We start from the raw sequence: 15,333 nt of genomic DNA on the forward strand, positions 1-15,333 counted from the left end.
TTTCTTTTTAGTTCCAAGCATGTGAAGCTAACAAAAATCACTAGCTTCTGTCAGCATCTCTTTGTTCTTGCCTAGTTTTCTCTTTAAAGTTTCAATGACGTAGCATGCCATTGAACTTGCTCCTCATTGGATGGAATTGAAACGTTGTTCCTTGTTTTGGTGTTTTCAGTGAGTTGTGTCTTCCCCAGAGTTGCTAGCCAGCCTCTTGCATTTTCTCCTAACTTGGGTCTGCTCCCCCTCATGGTGACATTTCCCTTCAAGGACTGTGTCAGGGGTACTGTGTATGTTGAAAGGGCTTTGTGCCATATTCAGAGAAAATTTTACTTTACAGTTGTTATCTTTTGGCTTAGATTAAGTTACTCTATATCAAGCTACTAATATTCTAATACAGCAGTTTTGGAACTGCTCTTGATTTGCCCCTCTTAAGTAAAATTCTGAAGTGGGTATAGGATCCTTTGTCTTTTTTTTAAATTACCCTGCCCATATCATCTCATCTGCAGACTACAAGTGATGTCCTGTCATAGCTACATCTCCATAACTGACTTTTCTGCAAGGATTGAATTCTATAGTGTTTCTTTGAGAAAAGTGATTTTCATTATTCTTTATGTCTTGCCAAGTTAAAAAGTAATTTTTTAAATGTAATCGAATACTGCTTGGACTTCCCTATCTTTGCAAAATTGTGGGAATTCATAGACAATCCACAAATTTGGCTCAAAAAGCAGAAGACAGTAATATGTACTATTTCACTGTATAGGGTGAGTCCCACAGGAAAACACAGTAGTAGTAATGATGTCACGATAATTTCAATGTTTACATTTATTTTAGACAAAGAGAGACAAAACAGTGCATATCTTAAGCAAATTCCAATGGAAAACAATGTATTAGAACTATCAACAATGAGAAAGTAAATATATACTATAACTCAGCAAAAACTTTATTATCTAATGTTCTAAAGTTGTTTTTCATAAAATCTTTACTTTTTTTTTTTTTGCAAGTACCTTTCTAAACAAAAGCCACTTCACTTTGAAACAAAATAATTTTTGCACTTGCTGTAATGACATAAACACTGTGGGAGCTTAGTATTACAATTCTATGTCTCAACTATTGAAGTTTGTTTTCCTGCTTTGCAAAATATTAGAGAATCCATCGAACGCTCTTTTCTTCTTAACAAAAAACTGCTCCTGTCCTATATTTGTCTGACTTTCTTGACTGAGATTTTCACTGGAAATTTGGAGGTGTTCTACAGTTGTTGTAGAATTATTTCCCAGTTCTGTCAAAGTGGTGTCATCCTCCATCTTGCTGGAATCAGCGCTTTTAGACATTATATTTCCTGTAAGCTTTTGTGGGAATGAATGTGAACTGTATTGTGTGCTTTCATTGAAGAAACCTTGTGGGACTGAGAAGGAATATGCATCCTTGTCACTCTGATCCAGTTGGAAATGACCATGTGTTGTGAACACTGACTGTGTTTTCCCAGAAGTAGGAAGATGCAGCAGATCTGCTGTAAGATTATAAGATTGTGTTTCTTCAGGCAGACTGCAGTTGCTGGTATCCTGTAGTTCTGTGTATCCATCACAGTTTTTTTCATCAAAACCTCTTTCCATTTTATCTGCCCAAGCCTTAGTTGTGTTTTCCTGCTTCCCCTGTGGTAGCAAGTCTTCTTGCTGTGTAATGACCATGAAATGTTTTTCAGCTCTATGTTCAGACAGCGACTGAAGAGATGGTTCATTGCTGGAATGCAGCAGCGATGTTTTTCTAACAGTTTCATTCAAACCAATATCAATGGGAGCAAAAATAAAGTCATTGTCCTCAGATGTATGCATGTCTCTTCTTAATGTAATATCTGCTTCTCCATGATTCTTTTCAGGGGAGTTCCTGGCTATGCTCTCATCTGTACTTCCCTCTGGTGCATTTTCTTTTTGTTCAATGGGACTGAAGCTGAGGGAATGCTGTAGTCCAGTGGGAAGCGGATACAGCTGCAATTCAGCCTCTTTAGGAGTGTGCTCTGTGTCATACGTGGGAGAATGTTTTAGTGAAAGTACCGTGTTACCAAAATCCATACTTTGACTGTGGAGAGAATCAGAAATAGAGTTTTGTACTGTCGACTCTGCATTAGTAAAATAATCGAATGCCCCTGTAACTTCTTGACTTGAAGAACTAATTGTATCTGGGTCTGACATGCTTACGTGGCCACCACGTTTATCAGTGTAAGGGGATGTTGTTTCACACGTGGTGGTATCTGATCCATAATTAATAGTGGTTTCAAAATATGCAGTGTTCTCATCTTCATTTTTTCCAATATGCTGAACTTCAGCAGTAATGTTTGGAGACTCTGGCAGTGTTGGGAGCTTCTCTGTTCCACTGTTTGTATTGGCTTCCTCTAGTGACGACTGACAAACTGGCAGGTTGTCACTGACATCATCACTGACATCAGGTTGTTCCAGTTCAAAGTCTTCTAAAGAACTACAGTCACTCAGTGAGAATGGAGTCCCTTCATCTGAAGAACTATCACCAAATATATCTGCTGAAGCATCTTTTTCATTTGAACATATCCTTTTACAGTCATACTCTGTAACAGGAAAGTTCTCTGTTGTTTCACAGCTGCTTAAATTCTCAATATCTGTATCACTTTTGGAGACATTGGGTAAAGTAAAATCTCCCACATCACTAGGTATATTTAAGTTGCTGTTTAGACCAAGTTGTTCATCACAGCCTTGCTTTCCATGCATAAATTCTGTAGCGTGTGTGGGTTCATTATGCGAAACTATACCTTTTCTTTCTGGAGAATCTGGTGTAGCCTTTGTGATCTCAGAATACAACAGACCAGAGTTGTTGCTTACTTTGCTGTTTCTAGAGTCTTGTGCAACTGAATGTGTTTGTACTGTGGAAAATGGAAAGTCAGTTTCTCCCTTCTCTGAATTTGAAGAGTCGTGATTTGAGTAAGGGTCAGCATTCAGTCTCCTGGGTATGGGAGGGACCCTGCTCTTCTCTGAGTCTTGGTTGTTTGTATATGTTGAATCTTTCCAAAATGCAGTGGTATTACTCATTAATTGTCTTGGTGTTACTTCATTGATGTTCTGGTACTCTGTCCTTACAGAAAATAGTCCATTATCATAAACATCTACACTTTCATAACTGTCAATACTAGTTTGAATTTCTGAAAATACTGGTTTTTTCTTCATGTTGATCTCAGCATTGCTTTGTTTCTGGTATTCTGCACCATTACCAGTGACATTTTCATATGAAGTAGAAGTTTCTATAGGAAAAATGCGTGTGTTTCTTGAAGAATTCTCATCACAAATTAACACATTACGCTGTGTATTTGTTGGTTTGCTTGCAGAAAACTCTCTGCTCAAGGTTTCATCTGAAAAAGCTTGATTAGAATATGTATGTTCTGAACTTGAATTTTTATTCCTGTGCATGTGTCTCCACAGGCTCACCAGGTAGGGTCTGGCAAAAGCACCCAGACAAAAAGCACAAACAAATGTAACGAGCACTGAGAGGGAGACAGCCAGTGTAAGGTCTGACTCCGCTTTTTCTTGTCTAAAAACAGTGTTAGTGTCCCGGGCTTTTCTAGCCAAAAATGTTGAAACCTTTTCTTTCACCTCTATATTGTAAATGAGATATTTCTCCTTTGTTGTATTAAAAATACAGAAATATAATCCTTCAGCAGTTTTCTCAGCATTGTATATCACTAAATTATTCCTTTTATTCAGTGTCATATGAGGAAGACTGTGATTTTTTGAAATTCTACCTTTAGGTGTCCACCAAGAGATTCCATTATCTGAAATAAAAGAAAATACAAACTCAGTCTTTCTTAAAAACAAGAAAAATAGTATGGGTGAGGGAGGAGGTCACTGAAATCATCTTAAGTATGTTCTGGGTTGTACTAGAAACAGCTGCTGATCTTCCTTGTGGAAGAGACATACTAACAACCAGCTGCTTTCCAGCGTGGCCATGGTCACCGAATGCAGCTGTGGGATAAAACTTCACCTGTTGACTGTCAGAGTTTCAGTCACTGTGATTTTCCTGTTACTGGTTTGACTCCAGCAAAAAGGTCTTAAATCAAGTATATTTGTATTGATTGAGCAATTGTTCCAAACTTTACCTAGTGTGGGCCATGGCTGGTTGTTGGCTTTTGGAATATGTTTCAAGGTCATATGTTCACCTTTGCCTTAGGTTTTGTTCCCAGTTGAATTTTGGTGCAATTCAGTGTGTTGATTTTAATCCAAGTTTCTGTGACTTTTCTTGTAAATAGACAAAGTAGGTGGCATTTCCAATATAGCCAACATATTTTCATTTGGGGATGAAGTGTTCCCAGGGGCAAGCCTTACCACCCCAAGTGCTGTTATTCCACTAGAGTTAAACCACTTTGCCTCACTGCATATGACACATACACCTTCTACTCTAAGTCTGGTCTTCGTTTTCCATCTGCATGGAAAGTCTTGGCCCTGTAGGTTTTGTCTCTTGTACTTTCAGTGCTCTGTATTAATTGTAAATGTAAGTGAAGTTCGCTACAGTAGCTGTACTTTTTAAGAAGGAATAGAAATCCTTTCCCTTGCAAATAAACTTTCATTTCCTTTTGCAATTAGCTGAATACTGAAAACTATTGCATCCTTCTCAGTTTTCTGCATGCCCTGCAAGTGCCATCTCACTGTTTGGTACTTTGTTTCAGTCCAAAATGAACTGATACATTTGCAACATACTACTTTCTGAAATTTGTTTGTATATGACTTGGCATCCTTATTAGTTTAATGTAAGGAAGGAGATGAAGCCTTTTTTGGAAAACATGACTTTCAGATATTCTAACCAGTATATTAATTGCATGTTAAATTGTTGTTCAGTTATTTTTAAACACTATCTTTAAAACCCCACTTTTAAACCCAGATTTCTTTGATCATTCTGCATGCATTGGGATTTTAGAGGATTTAGATGGAGTCCCTGATGTACATACCCCTTGTGTTGTCCAAGTTACAGTTCAGCACTGCTGTGTTCCCTGTTGGGATTGTAGCCCTCTTGAGCAAAACACTGTCCTTGCAGTTTAAATGGAAACTTGAAAGATACAGCAGAGGTTTCTGTGAGTTGGCAAAATTATTGTATGAAAGGCTCCATTTTTTCCTTGTGGAGTCAAAAGGAAAATGAATGAAATGTTTAAAAGCGTTTAGCCTGCAGTTAAATATCCAGGCATTATTTGACAAATACACTTCAAGTTGAAAGAAGTTCAGATTGATCAGTATGTGTGGCAGAGGGATTGTCAGAGGATTTTCACGGAGATCCACAACCTATTTGGAAATAATTCATAATTAATTTGATTAGTCTTACAATGGAATCCTTATTGCAACATCTACAATGTTTCTTTTAGTATATAAGCACTTCTGTAGTTATGCAAACAATACATCTATTTAGGATTTCAGTAATATTGTTCTAAGGTTTTTAATGTACATGAAAATGATAAATTGTGGTACATTTAGAATTCTTCCATTGTAGACCTACCTCTGTGTGAATGAGAAACTGCAGGGCTCTTGCCATGGAAGGAATTGGGGGTAGAAAAGTGTGTTTAAGGCAATTATGGATTGATTTGTGGCATAGATAAATAGCGAATTGATGGTTATATTTTGTGTATTTTTGTGCGTTTTCCTATACATGAAAAGCAAATATATAAAAATATTATTGTCACCATTTGCTTTGGTTTTTATAATCGTACACTAATATTATAATCAGAGCAATATAATCATGCTGAAGAGTTGATAATTAATATCTTTAATGATGATTAACATAACACATTGAAGCAGTTGTAATATTGCTTTACAACCTGTAATTTGTTGAGATCCCTGAAGGCGTCTGGATGAATTTTAGTTATCTTGTTGTTTTGCAGGTCAATGTCCTTCAGCTGTGAACAGTTTTGAAAATCCTTTGGGTCAATCTGTTGTATGCTATTGGATGACATATGGACAGTTTGTAAAGATTGCAGCAGGCCTAGTCCTAGGAAGAACAAAACTATGTTACATTTCGTGTTCTTGTTTTCCCAGTTGCATCAAGTGTCTTTATAAAATTCTTTGCAACAAAATTCCTTCCATTCCTGTCTATTGCAATGAGTGGCTGCAGCCTTTGTGTTATTATGCCTTTCCTAGTCAGTGGTTGTCCTATTCTAAAAGTTGCATAGGATCAACAGCAAGCACATTAATACAGTCACTGTCAATGCATGCTTTAAAAATTGACACTTCCATAAAAGCAGTAACATTCCTGTGATCTCTGTACTTTAAGCATACTTCTCTGAAGAACTGGAGGTAGGAAAGGAGGAGCGTGAAAAGGGTGGAATATATTCAGTTTACAAGATCTAAATATGTTAATTTTAGGTAAAAGATGGAGATACAAAAGGTGATACAGTATCTCCTATCCATTGCCATCTGCAATTTCATGGGAGTTTTTAATACGTGGAATTATTTGAATCATATTCATAGGATGTAAAATCTGACTGAAAACAAAAATGTGTTGCTTACGCTTGTCTGCCTGTGAATTATCCAGCATGGCAGTATATTCTTCAGTGTATCCTACTTATGATAACATCTGTCTTGCACAAGGAGCTTTTTGAATGCTGGAGATACCTCATTTTTCTCAGGTGCTGTATAGGCAGCCCCTGAGTTCAGCCTGCAAGTTCCAGTGGGAAGGCAGACACCTGAACACTCAGCATCACCACAGTGTGGAACACCTGACCGTCACCCTGAATTGATTTTTGATCATACAGCATTGTTGAGAGCTACTTGTTCTTAAAAATTAAAAATTTTGCCCTTGGTGTCAGCTGCTTTACTGGAAATCTCTTTTCTCAGTTTGCAGTTCTGTTTGCCAAGCAATTGATCTTTGGTTTTATTGTGAAAAGCAGAGGGAATGATTCATTCCTGCAGTAAAACTAGAGGTAGCTGATAGGAAAGGTGTTCAGAAGTTCTGGCAGTTCATAAATACTTCCTTGCACCTGCATGAAGAATTGTACTTTGGATGCTTCCCTGAAGCTAAACTTGTGCTAAAAGTATACACTGGTAGGGTAGCAGTGGGCAGCAGCCTGACTCCTGGGGTGGCACCTGTGAGAAGGGTTTCTGTGGGAAATCTTTGCTTTAGAACTGCAGTTTGTGTTTTCGTACCTGAGCTTAAAAACAAGAATGTTAGTGAAGTATTTTGGATGAGGAAAATAAAGTTCTAAACATGTATTTAAATGAATATGGGATTTAAGTATAACTTGAATTATTGTGGTACCATGCATAGCAATTTGACCTTTAACACCTAAAAACTGAGTCTCTTATAGAAAAGGTTGATCTGTCTGACCCACTGAGGCATCCTCTAATGTGTAGTTATATCTATCTAAATTTGCATCAATGTATTTTATAAAGTAAGCTTTTCTATATTGTTTGTATGACCCTACAAATACTACAACATGATTAAGTGAAATGGATTTCCTGCATGGCAGAGAATTAATACCATAAAAGGAGAAGCCAGAACTTTCAGGACCCTGTGTAGGTGCACATTTATTGCCTTTGTCTGACATTATGGGATAAGTGGGGTTTTTGTCATCCTACATCCTCCTGTATTTTCAAACTCTAGAGCTAATGAATCTGATGATGTTATCAGAGATCAATAAATTCAACACATTATAAAGGATAGAGGTGCTCATTCAGCACCTTCCGCTTCATTTAAAGAGTCAGGACAATGAGAATCATCCCTTTATGAGGATAAAGGCTAAGATGCCCCACACAGCTCAGTGACCAGCAAAGCCTTTCTAAAACTCTGTCAAAACTTTACAGCCCTCTCCTGTTACACCCAGGTGTCACTTTCATTGGGTGTCAGATGGCATAGAGCAAAATTGTTTTGACTGAACAAAATATGTTTTCCTGTCTTCCTAAAATACTAAAATTGGAGCAAGTTTTATTTAGGAGTGTTGACTTTCTTCTGAAGGGCAATATAAAATTCATTATCCGCCATTTTCTTAATGTTACGGTTCATGACTGGCGAGGCTGGTGTTTTTCCAAAGATCCTTACTTCCCTTTCTATACAAAAAGCAAAAATACTGCTTGGGCTCTTACGGGATAAACTTGGTTATATTTGACTGATATTAAGGCATTAGAGTTGCAAAGATTGTATAAAAAAAAATCCCCAACCTAAACTGGAACAATCCATTTCCTCTGTATTTGCAGGTGGAACTTTCCCTCACCTTAAGTATAACTAAATGAGAAAGTCACATCCTGAATTCAGTAAAATGTGTGAATTATATCCAAAACCAACTTACCCCTGGGAAGTCAGGTCCTTAAAGATTTTTGAAATTCTTACCTCTTGGAACTGTATTAAGATTATTTCTTTCAACTGACAATAGTTTCAAAGCAGGCAGGACGCGATCAACAGTTCTGTACGTTTTAGACCCAGGTGCAGGCACAGGTGTGTCCAGTGTGAGGGTGTGGATGGCATTACCATTGAGGTTCAGAGTTTCTAAAACAGGTAAATTTGTACAAGAAGTTAAGAGTTCAGAAATCAGGTTGTTACTGAGGTTCAGGTGTTTCAGCCTCCATTCTTCATTTCTTCCATCAGTGCACAGAAAAGTTTTAATATTATTGTAACTAAAATCAGCCACTATTGTTGTTCGTGATATATCTTCTGGAATAGCAGATGTTCTGGTAAAAGAACAATTCAGTAGGAACTCCCCATCCCACTGGCATCGTGAATGGTGATGTGTAGAAAGAAGAATCTGCTGTGACTTGGTTCCCACTGATCCAGGAAGATTAAAATAAAGGACCACAGCTATGACACTCAAGTGACGGTTATCCATAGTATCTATATGTAAAACGTAAAATTATAGTTAAATTCAGCACAACAAGAATTCAATAGAAAGCGAAATCAACAGCAAATGACCAAAGCATTACCAACATTCTGCCTTAAACATTCAGTCTTGGAGTCTTACGTATTTTTCAAAAAGAACATTCATAAACTGGTAACCTTCCCCCTCCCTCCACCTCTCCCAAAAAACAATTAGAACCTTTTCTTTCTTTTCCAACCCTCTGTTCAAGAAACACAACTTCTCAGGAGCTTGTGAACTAACAACAGTGGAGACTTTTGAACTCTGCTTCAGGTATCATACACAATTACCATTGAACAAAGTCCACTGGATACAATCCATGACAAATAGGTGTGGATTGACTTTCATAATTACAGTTAATAAAATACCAGTTTCCCTGTCAATAACACAACAGTGTATTTTTAATGAAAAACTATATTCTTAGAAATAAGAACTCTGAAGCACAGCTGCATCTTAGAATTTATTGTTTCATTTCAAAACAAAGATTAGAAATTCTCTTGTCTTTCACCCATTGAAACAACTACCACGTTTACATATGCTGAGAACTCTTCACATGCAAGTTGTTTCAGCATACCCAGTATGGCATTTTACAGAGGCATGTAGAATGCACTTTAAACACACAGAATCTTGAGCGCATCTGTGGGAGTGAAATAATGTGCCACACAATATGTTTTAAATACATATAAAAAAATGTACCTTAGGCAGTTAGTTAGAAGACGTACAAGTAAATGCACAACACAAGGCGTGTGTTGCCAACATTTCTCAAACTATGTAATATAAATATAAAACATATTAGCAATACATAAACAGTGGGTAGCAAATAGATAATTTATTTCATTTGTTACTTATATTATTGTTTTTGCTACATTTTAACCAAAAATATTCACACTTCAAAAACAATTCTCCAGACCATGATTTAAGAGTACCTTTGTGACAAATCTTTAAGCTACACTGCATACAGTCTTTTAAAATGAACTCTTGATAATTACAAGAATCCAATACTAGCATATAGGCATGTTAGTATTAACCAGGGAAGAGCTTAAGTATGCTCTTTGTGTGTAACCTACTTGACTGAGGCAGTATCTGTCATTTGCAAGATCTATTTCAGCTTTGAGGATACTGATCTTTTTAAAATGTATTTATATATATATGTATATATATATAAAAATAAAGTGACAAACTTCCATTAGCATGAGAGTGAGAATTATAAAAATGTTTATTTCTTCCTCTTAACTGTAACTAAATGCTAAATGAGGCACTGCTTAGCAGTAAAGATAAGTGCACGTTTTCAGCAAAATGGGTGTGAAGTGTTTAATAACTATTAACTCTAGTAAAACTATGAAGTTCATGAAGGCATTATGCAAGATGTTAGTACTTTCCCATAATCTTTAATGTGAGCAACTCAGTGTCTTTTGCTACATTTTATTCTGCTTATTCTGATTTTGTCAGAACAGTTCCAGTGCTGTGCAGCCTCAAAACCCCAACAATTACTGAGCATCAAAATCCAGCTTTGCCTTTGAGCAGTGACGGAAACACAACCCCTCTGACTTCCTGTGTGGTATAATAACTGACTTAAGGATCCCTCTCCAGAAATCAATTTCTCCCATACACATCCTGCCTGAAGACTTGCTGACTCCCAGTAAATTTGGGAATTGGGACCTTAGATGTGAAGTTCCTGTTACAGCAGAAGCTGGTTCGTATTTTATGGAATTCTATGTACTTTGAGTGCTGTAAAACAAGGGTAGATAGTTTATCTTCCCAAAACAAATGACCAGTTCTGAAGTTAACTTGTAACATTCGCACAACATTTAGGAAAAGAAGTGTGTTCTTATCTAGAAGAGCTTGTTGCAAAGTCACCTTTGTGGCCTCCATTATTAAGGTTATTTGATGCTGCTGCAAAACATTAAAAAGCTATTTTAAACTGAAGAAATATGTGGGATGGGAAAAGGAGAAGTCTTATAAATAGCTGGTCTATTTTTTAGCACAAAACACCTTACTGCTGCAAAAGTGGTTACAAGGCTGCAATAGGCCCCAGTTCACCACATTTCCACTGCTGACAGATTCCAATACACACGTATATACTCTGCTGTCATACCATCACATTTAGAATTACAGACCTGCAGTTTAACTTCAGAATGTAATTCTGAGGTTTTGAGTAATGCATCAGTAATGACCTTTATGGGGAAAGAGAGATGATCTCAGACACTTGCTGCAACAGTGATGCTTTAGGTTATTACTCAAGACACTGTTCACATTAAAGCACCCAGGAAAACACTATTTTTGGGTAGTGAGCAAGTTATATCTTTAAAAATGTATTTCTAATATAAACATGTTTTATAAATACTTCACATAAATTAAGCACCTGCAGAATGCCTTAACAGTACAGAGAGAATGGGAGCTCAAGCAACACTTGAATAACTGCAAGACTATTTCAAAATTCAAGTGACATTTGCACTCTTGGTATTACTTTGCAAATATGATTTATGATTTTTTTTAATCACGTGAGAATAAATGGCAGAAATAATACGATATTTTACAGTGAATCTGCCATTACCCCTCACTTAGTATGCATCTGGTAAACCATGTAAGTTTGGGGGAAATCATTGTATCAACAGGAAATGGAGAGAAGACAAAAATCTGCCACTTCAGCCATCCTAGGCAAACTCACTTCCAGCAACAAGTTGACATTCCTCTTGAAGTACTTCAGATCACAGTCATGTTGTCAGCAGTCCTCGAGGTCTTGGGACGTAGGACAAAAACCTCTAAAGGCAACTGAAGGCAGTAAATGTTGTTGCTAAGATCATGTTCTTTAAATATATTCAAGAAGGTACTTCAGTGTGCATGTACCCTGAAAGCTTACTGAATCAGTGCCACTCTTGCAGCCAGCAAGATGAAAACATAATACTTCTGACCGTAACAGCCTTTCCTAAAAAATGTTATGTAAGAAATGTTAGTATAAACTGCTGTAAAAACAGAAATCCTTGAAGGCATGCAATTATTTCATACAAATACATGTAAACACCAAAGAGAACTCTCCTGGCAGTGGTTTGCTTTAGTGTGTGGCTCCACATGGATTGACAGAGGTCTGACAGCCCATGTTATAACCTGTCACCTGAACCTTGAACAGTGTCCCATCCGCACACATACAGAGCTTGAAACGCAGCCAGTTGCCATTATTGAACTGTTCCCCATAGGAAGAGCTTGGCAGTCGTGACGGGCTGACCATCACAGTTCCATTCAGGATAATGCTGTTTTCCTATTAAGGAGGAAAGAAAAAAAAGGTACAATTTCTAATTCAAACAAGGCAGGTTATTTTTGAGAAGGACAAGCTGGTTTAACAAATAAATGACATCTTTAGGACAGCTGCAGAACCAACATAGTAAAATAGGTATGTATGAAAAGGTTTAATTTTTTAATGGAAATTATAATAATGCTCATGGATTTCTCAACTATGCAAAGCAACTGTGCTTTTCTCACATATTTCTCAACTATGCAAAGCAATGTACTTTGCTGTTCCAGTGGTAGATCATTACTGAGACAGCAGAAGTGTGGCTTTTCACTTTACAGACCTATTAGCAAATGTAGTAAATCTAAAAATATGGATGTGAAATGGTAATCAGTGTTTGAATTCATGTAGGAAATTCGTTTGCACTTGAAATGAAAGTGCCTATACCTCTGGTTTTTATCCTCCTTTAACCTTTTTCATAATTCCATACGCCCTGCAGTCTCAAAAAATCTTAAAGGAATGCTAATGAGTCTTACTGTGGCAGCACAGAGGGTAGTGCTTCTAACTGGCAAAGGTTACTGACCCCCGAAAAGCTTCCAGAAGAGAAAATTAATTCCCTTTGGTATTTTTTCCAGGGCAGAGGCCAATAGCTTGGCTTTAATTGTATTATGGGTTTTTTGTGTCTTAACAGTAGAAAATCACTGTTACCTGAAAACTACTGAACCACTACTTAACAGCAAAGTAATAAGGCACCTATTTAAATCCTGCCAGGTATACTGACTAAACTTTTATGCATAACTACTTAATATAAAATCTGAAATCATATAAAGCTACATCAGTTTACTATCAGCCTGAATTTGAAACTAAACTATTCAAAAAATGCTGATTTGAAATACTTACTGCTTTAAGTTCCATGTTACCACCCATTCGAAACTCAATGGTCTTGCCTGTAATGAAAACACCTTCATTTCCACGGACAATAGCACGGCCATCCACCTTTATGTTCAGATCACTGGTTGCATTGCTGGTAATCTAAGAATATAACACACAAAAAAAGTGTATTACAGAACAATGAAAATGTGTCACCTCTATTTGTCTGAGTAGCTTAATTACCTTAAAAGTATTGCTACACAATTTAATAAAAAATGTCAAGGTACTTCTTGCCCTTCTGCTATTATGCCTGCAGACCTTCTGCCTATTTATTATTTTCCACATTCACATTTAAAACCAGAATTACTTAATTTTGTAAGGCATGTAAAATAGTTTATTTTTGTGGTAAAAATAACAATTCATATGACAATTTCATGGCATACATGGCTAACACTTGTAGCAAATACATGCTTCCTTTTAGGACTGATTATGTAAACTTATCCCTCTGTTTTCACTTAATCTGTTCCTTCTATGTATTTATAGGTTTGGGTTTATTTTTTTCTGGAACAGGGCTGCTCAATGCTTCCTAAGGCACACTTAACCCTCTAAAAATAACTAGTGCTACTCTCCTGTTATACAAACGAAGTATGCACTGTATTCTCATTAATTATAAAAAGCAAGTTAAGAGAGACATACCCTCTCTGTAGAGGCCTTTTGTACATTCAAGATTTTAACTCCATTTGGCAGATGAAACTCATGAGTTTCATAGTCTGTGCTGAACAAGGTATTTTGTGTCCGTGGGTCAACAAATTCCATGCCAATATCACTGGTTATAGAAGTTTTGTCTTTTTCCACACTAAGCTTGGTTGTTCCTTGCTGAAATACAATCTTCAGAAAAAAAGTCACTAGGTTAATAAAGTTTCAAATATAACATTTATTAGTGAGGTAAGTGTAATTCCCTAGTGTTGCTCATAGACTTTCAATTCATGGTAAAACTTACAGGCTGATTATTCCCAGTGATCACCAAGTCTTCATTCCGTCTCCCTCCTACAGTGCTTTTATATAAGGGATGTATAACACCCATGTCAGACACTTGCTTAAACCGCAACAAGCCACTCTCATGGAATTCCATACTGTCACAACCATTGGGACCAATTCGAATTACTGCCCAGATAACCAGGGTAATCTGAAAGAGAAACATATTTTAAAAGATTAAGTTGATTGTTTGTATCTTCCCACAAGAAGTATGGTATTAACTATGTGTTTTATTTGAAACAATTATTAATGCTAGTGTTGAAGTGAGCTTTAGGTGTGAATTTACTTTAGCCTGTTTAATTCCATCATAACACATTTAATTATGAAAAGCATTTTACATTAATTTTAGACTTATCTGGAACAGTAACTAAAATGATTTTTATATATATATGAAAATATTAAATCCAGAATTATATCTTTTTTTCTGTTTAATGGTAATCATGGTAGTATTGGCTAAGCAAATTTCCTGAACAGCTCAGCTCAGTACATACTTAATCCTGAACTAGAAGAATGCACCCTCCCAGGTGGTCATGCAGTTACAAAAAACAATTAATTACTTCTCCTTGACCAAGCAATAAGGAGGTGGTAATTACAACAATGAAGCTTTAGATTGCAGTTGCTGGTTACTTCTGAATGCTCACTGCAGCTCTGTTATGTAAAATGTTCCTGACATATATCCTGAATGCATTTGTACTAATAATACTTTGCATGGAGTGACACTTTGGAGGTTTCTAATTCTTTCTTGCATAAACAGTAAGTTCCTTGCTGAGATCTTGGTAACTGAATTTACATGGCTGAATTTACAAGATTCTTCCATCTAATCTTGTTCAGGCTACAAAAGAACAAGAAAGGAATGAGAAAAATGAGAATCTCCTTCAGTACATTTTAAGCCCTCAGCCATACTAGAAAAGTTTTATTTCTCTAATAAACCATCACAATGAAATATGACCTAATGTTGCTTACAGTGTAAGTATTATACTCACAATCAGATTGATGACGGCCAAAATAAAAAGAACAACAATCACACATATGGCCAAGTTGCCTTTCCTGCCACGTAACCCTGTCTTATGGAGACGGTCTTCATCAATTGGAATGTATCCTGCTTTGAAGTTACTGTTGTGCTCCTTATTAACATTCCTGCGTTCCACAGCCTTCTCTCGCATAGACTTCTTCACCGGGCCATTAGAACTTTGCTGTAAAACAAAGCATGGATTAGTTTTAAAAGGCAGGTCAATTCACCAAAATGACACATGTATATGTATGCCAAAAATATAAATCTGAATTGACTAGTGTAACATAGTAGATGTTACATTCAATGTTAGATTTCAGTCTGCCACTCTGTACTTAGCATACATGCTTAGAACCA

General features: G+C 36.6%; 2 protein-coding genes across 2 annotated transcripts; both read right to left on the bottom strand.

The window, feature by feature from the left end:
* Positions 1-484: 484 nt before the first annotated feature.
* LRRC66 (leucine rich repeat containing 66) lies at positions 485-8,874 on the bottom strand. The gene is made up of 4 exons (XM_018069106.2): positions 8,317-8,874; positions 5,813-5,982; positions 4,955-5,282; positions 485-3,784 (listed from the first exon to the last, which is right to left on the bottom strand). Exons 1-4 carry the CDS (start codon positions 8,807-8,809, stop codon positions 1,098-1,100), a joined length of 3,678 nt encoding a protein of 1,225 aa, XP_017924595.2. The 5' UTR covers positions 8,810-8,874; the 3' UTR covers positions 485-1,097.
* A 409-nt stretch (positions 8,875-9,283) lies between these two features.
* Positions 9,284-15,157, bottom strand: SGCB (sarcoglycan beta). The gene is made up of 5 exons (XM_029959697.1): positions 14,951-15,157; positions 13,933-14,118; positions 13,629-13,820; positions 12,963-13,094; positions 9,284-12,092 (listed from the first exon to the last, which is right to left on the bottom strand). The coding sequence occupies exons 1-5, from the start codon at positions 15,128-15,130 to the stop codon at positions 11,889-11,891; spliced, it is 894 nt and encodes a 297-aa protein (XP_029815557.1). The 5' UTR covers positions 15,131-15,157; the 3' UTR covers positions 9,284-11,888.
* Between the last annotated feature and the right edge of the window lie 176 nt (positions 15,158-15,333).

This window comes from Manacus vitellinus, unplaced genomic scaffold (assembly GCF_001715985.3).
Source record: "Manacus vitellinus isolate BGI_N305 unplaced genomic scaffold, ASM171598v3 scaffold_0_pilon, whole genome shotgun sequence".
NCBI classification, from domain to species: Eukaryota; Metazoa; Chordata; class Aves; order Passeriformes; family Pipridae; genus Manacus; species Manacus vitellinus.

Bases quoted from the DNA above. Each gene is read 5' to 3' on its own strand.
- LRRC66 (XM_018069106.2), bottom strand. From the start codon at position 8,809: ATGGATAACCGTCACTTGAGTGTCATAGCTGTGGTCCTTTATTTTAAT. The intron at 5,983-8,316 runs GTAAGAATTTCA...TGTTCTTCCTAG, and splicing joins TCTTAATACAGTTCCAAGAG to GACTAGGCCTGCTGCAATCT. The intron at 3,785-4,954 runs GTATGTACATCA...CTTTTATTTCAG, and splicing joins TAACTTGGACAACACAAGGG to ATAATGGAATCTCTTGGTGG.
- SGCB (XM_029959697.1), bottom strand. From the start codon at position 15,130: ATGCGAGAGAAGGCTGTGGAACGCAGGAATGTTAATAAGGAGCACAAC. The intron at 14,119-14,950 runs GTGAGTATAATA...TTTCTCTTTCAG, and splicing joins TGGCCGTCATCAATCTGATT to ATTACCCTGGTTATCTGGGC. The intron at 12,093-12,962 runs GTAAGTATTTCA...CCTCCTTAATAG, and splicing joins GTAACATGGAACTTAAAGCA to GAAAACAGCATTATCCTGAA.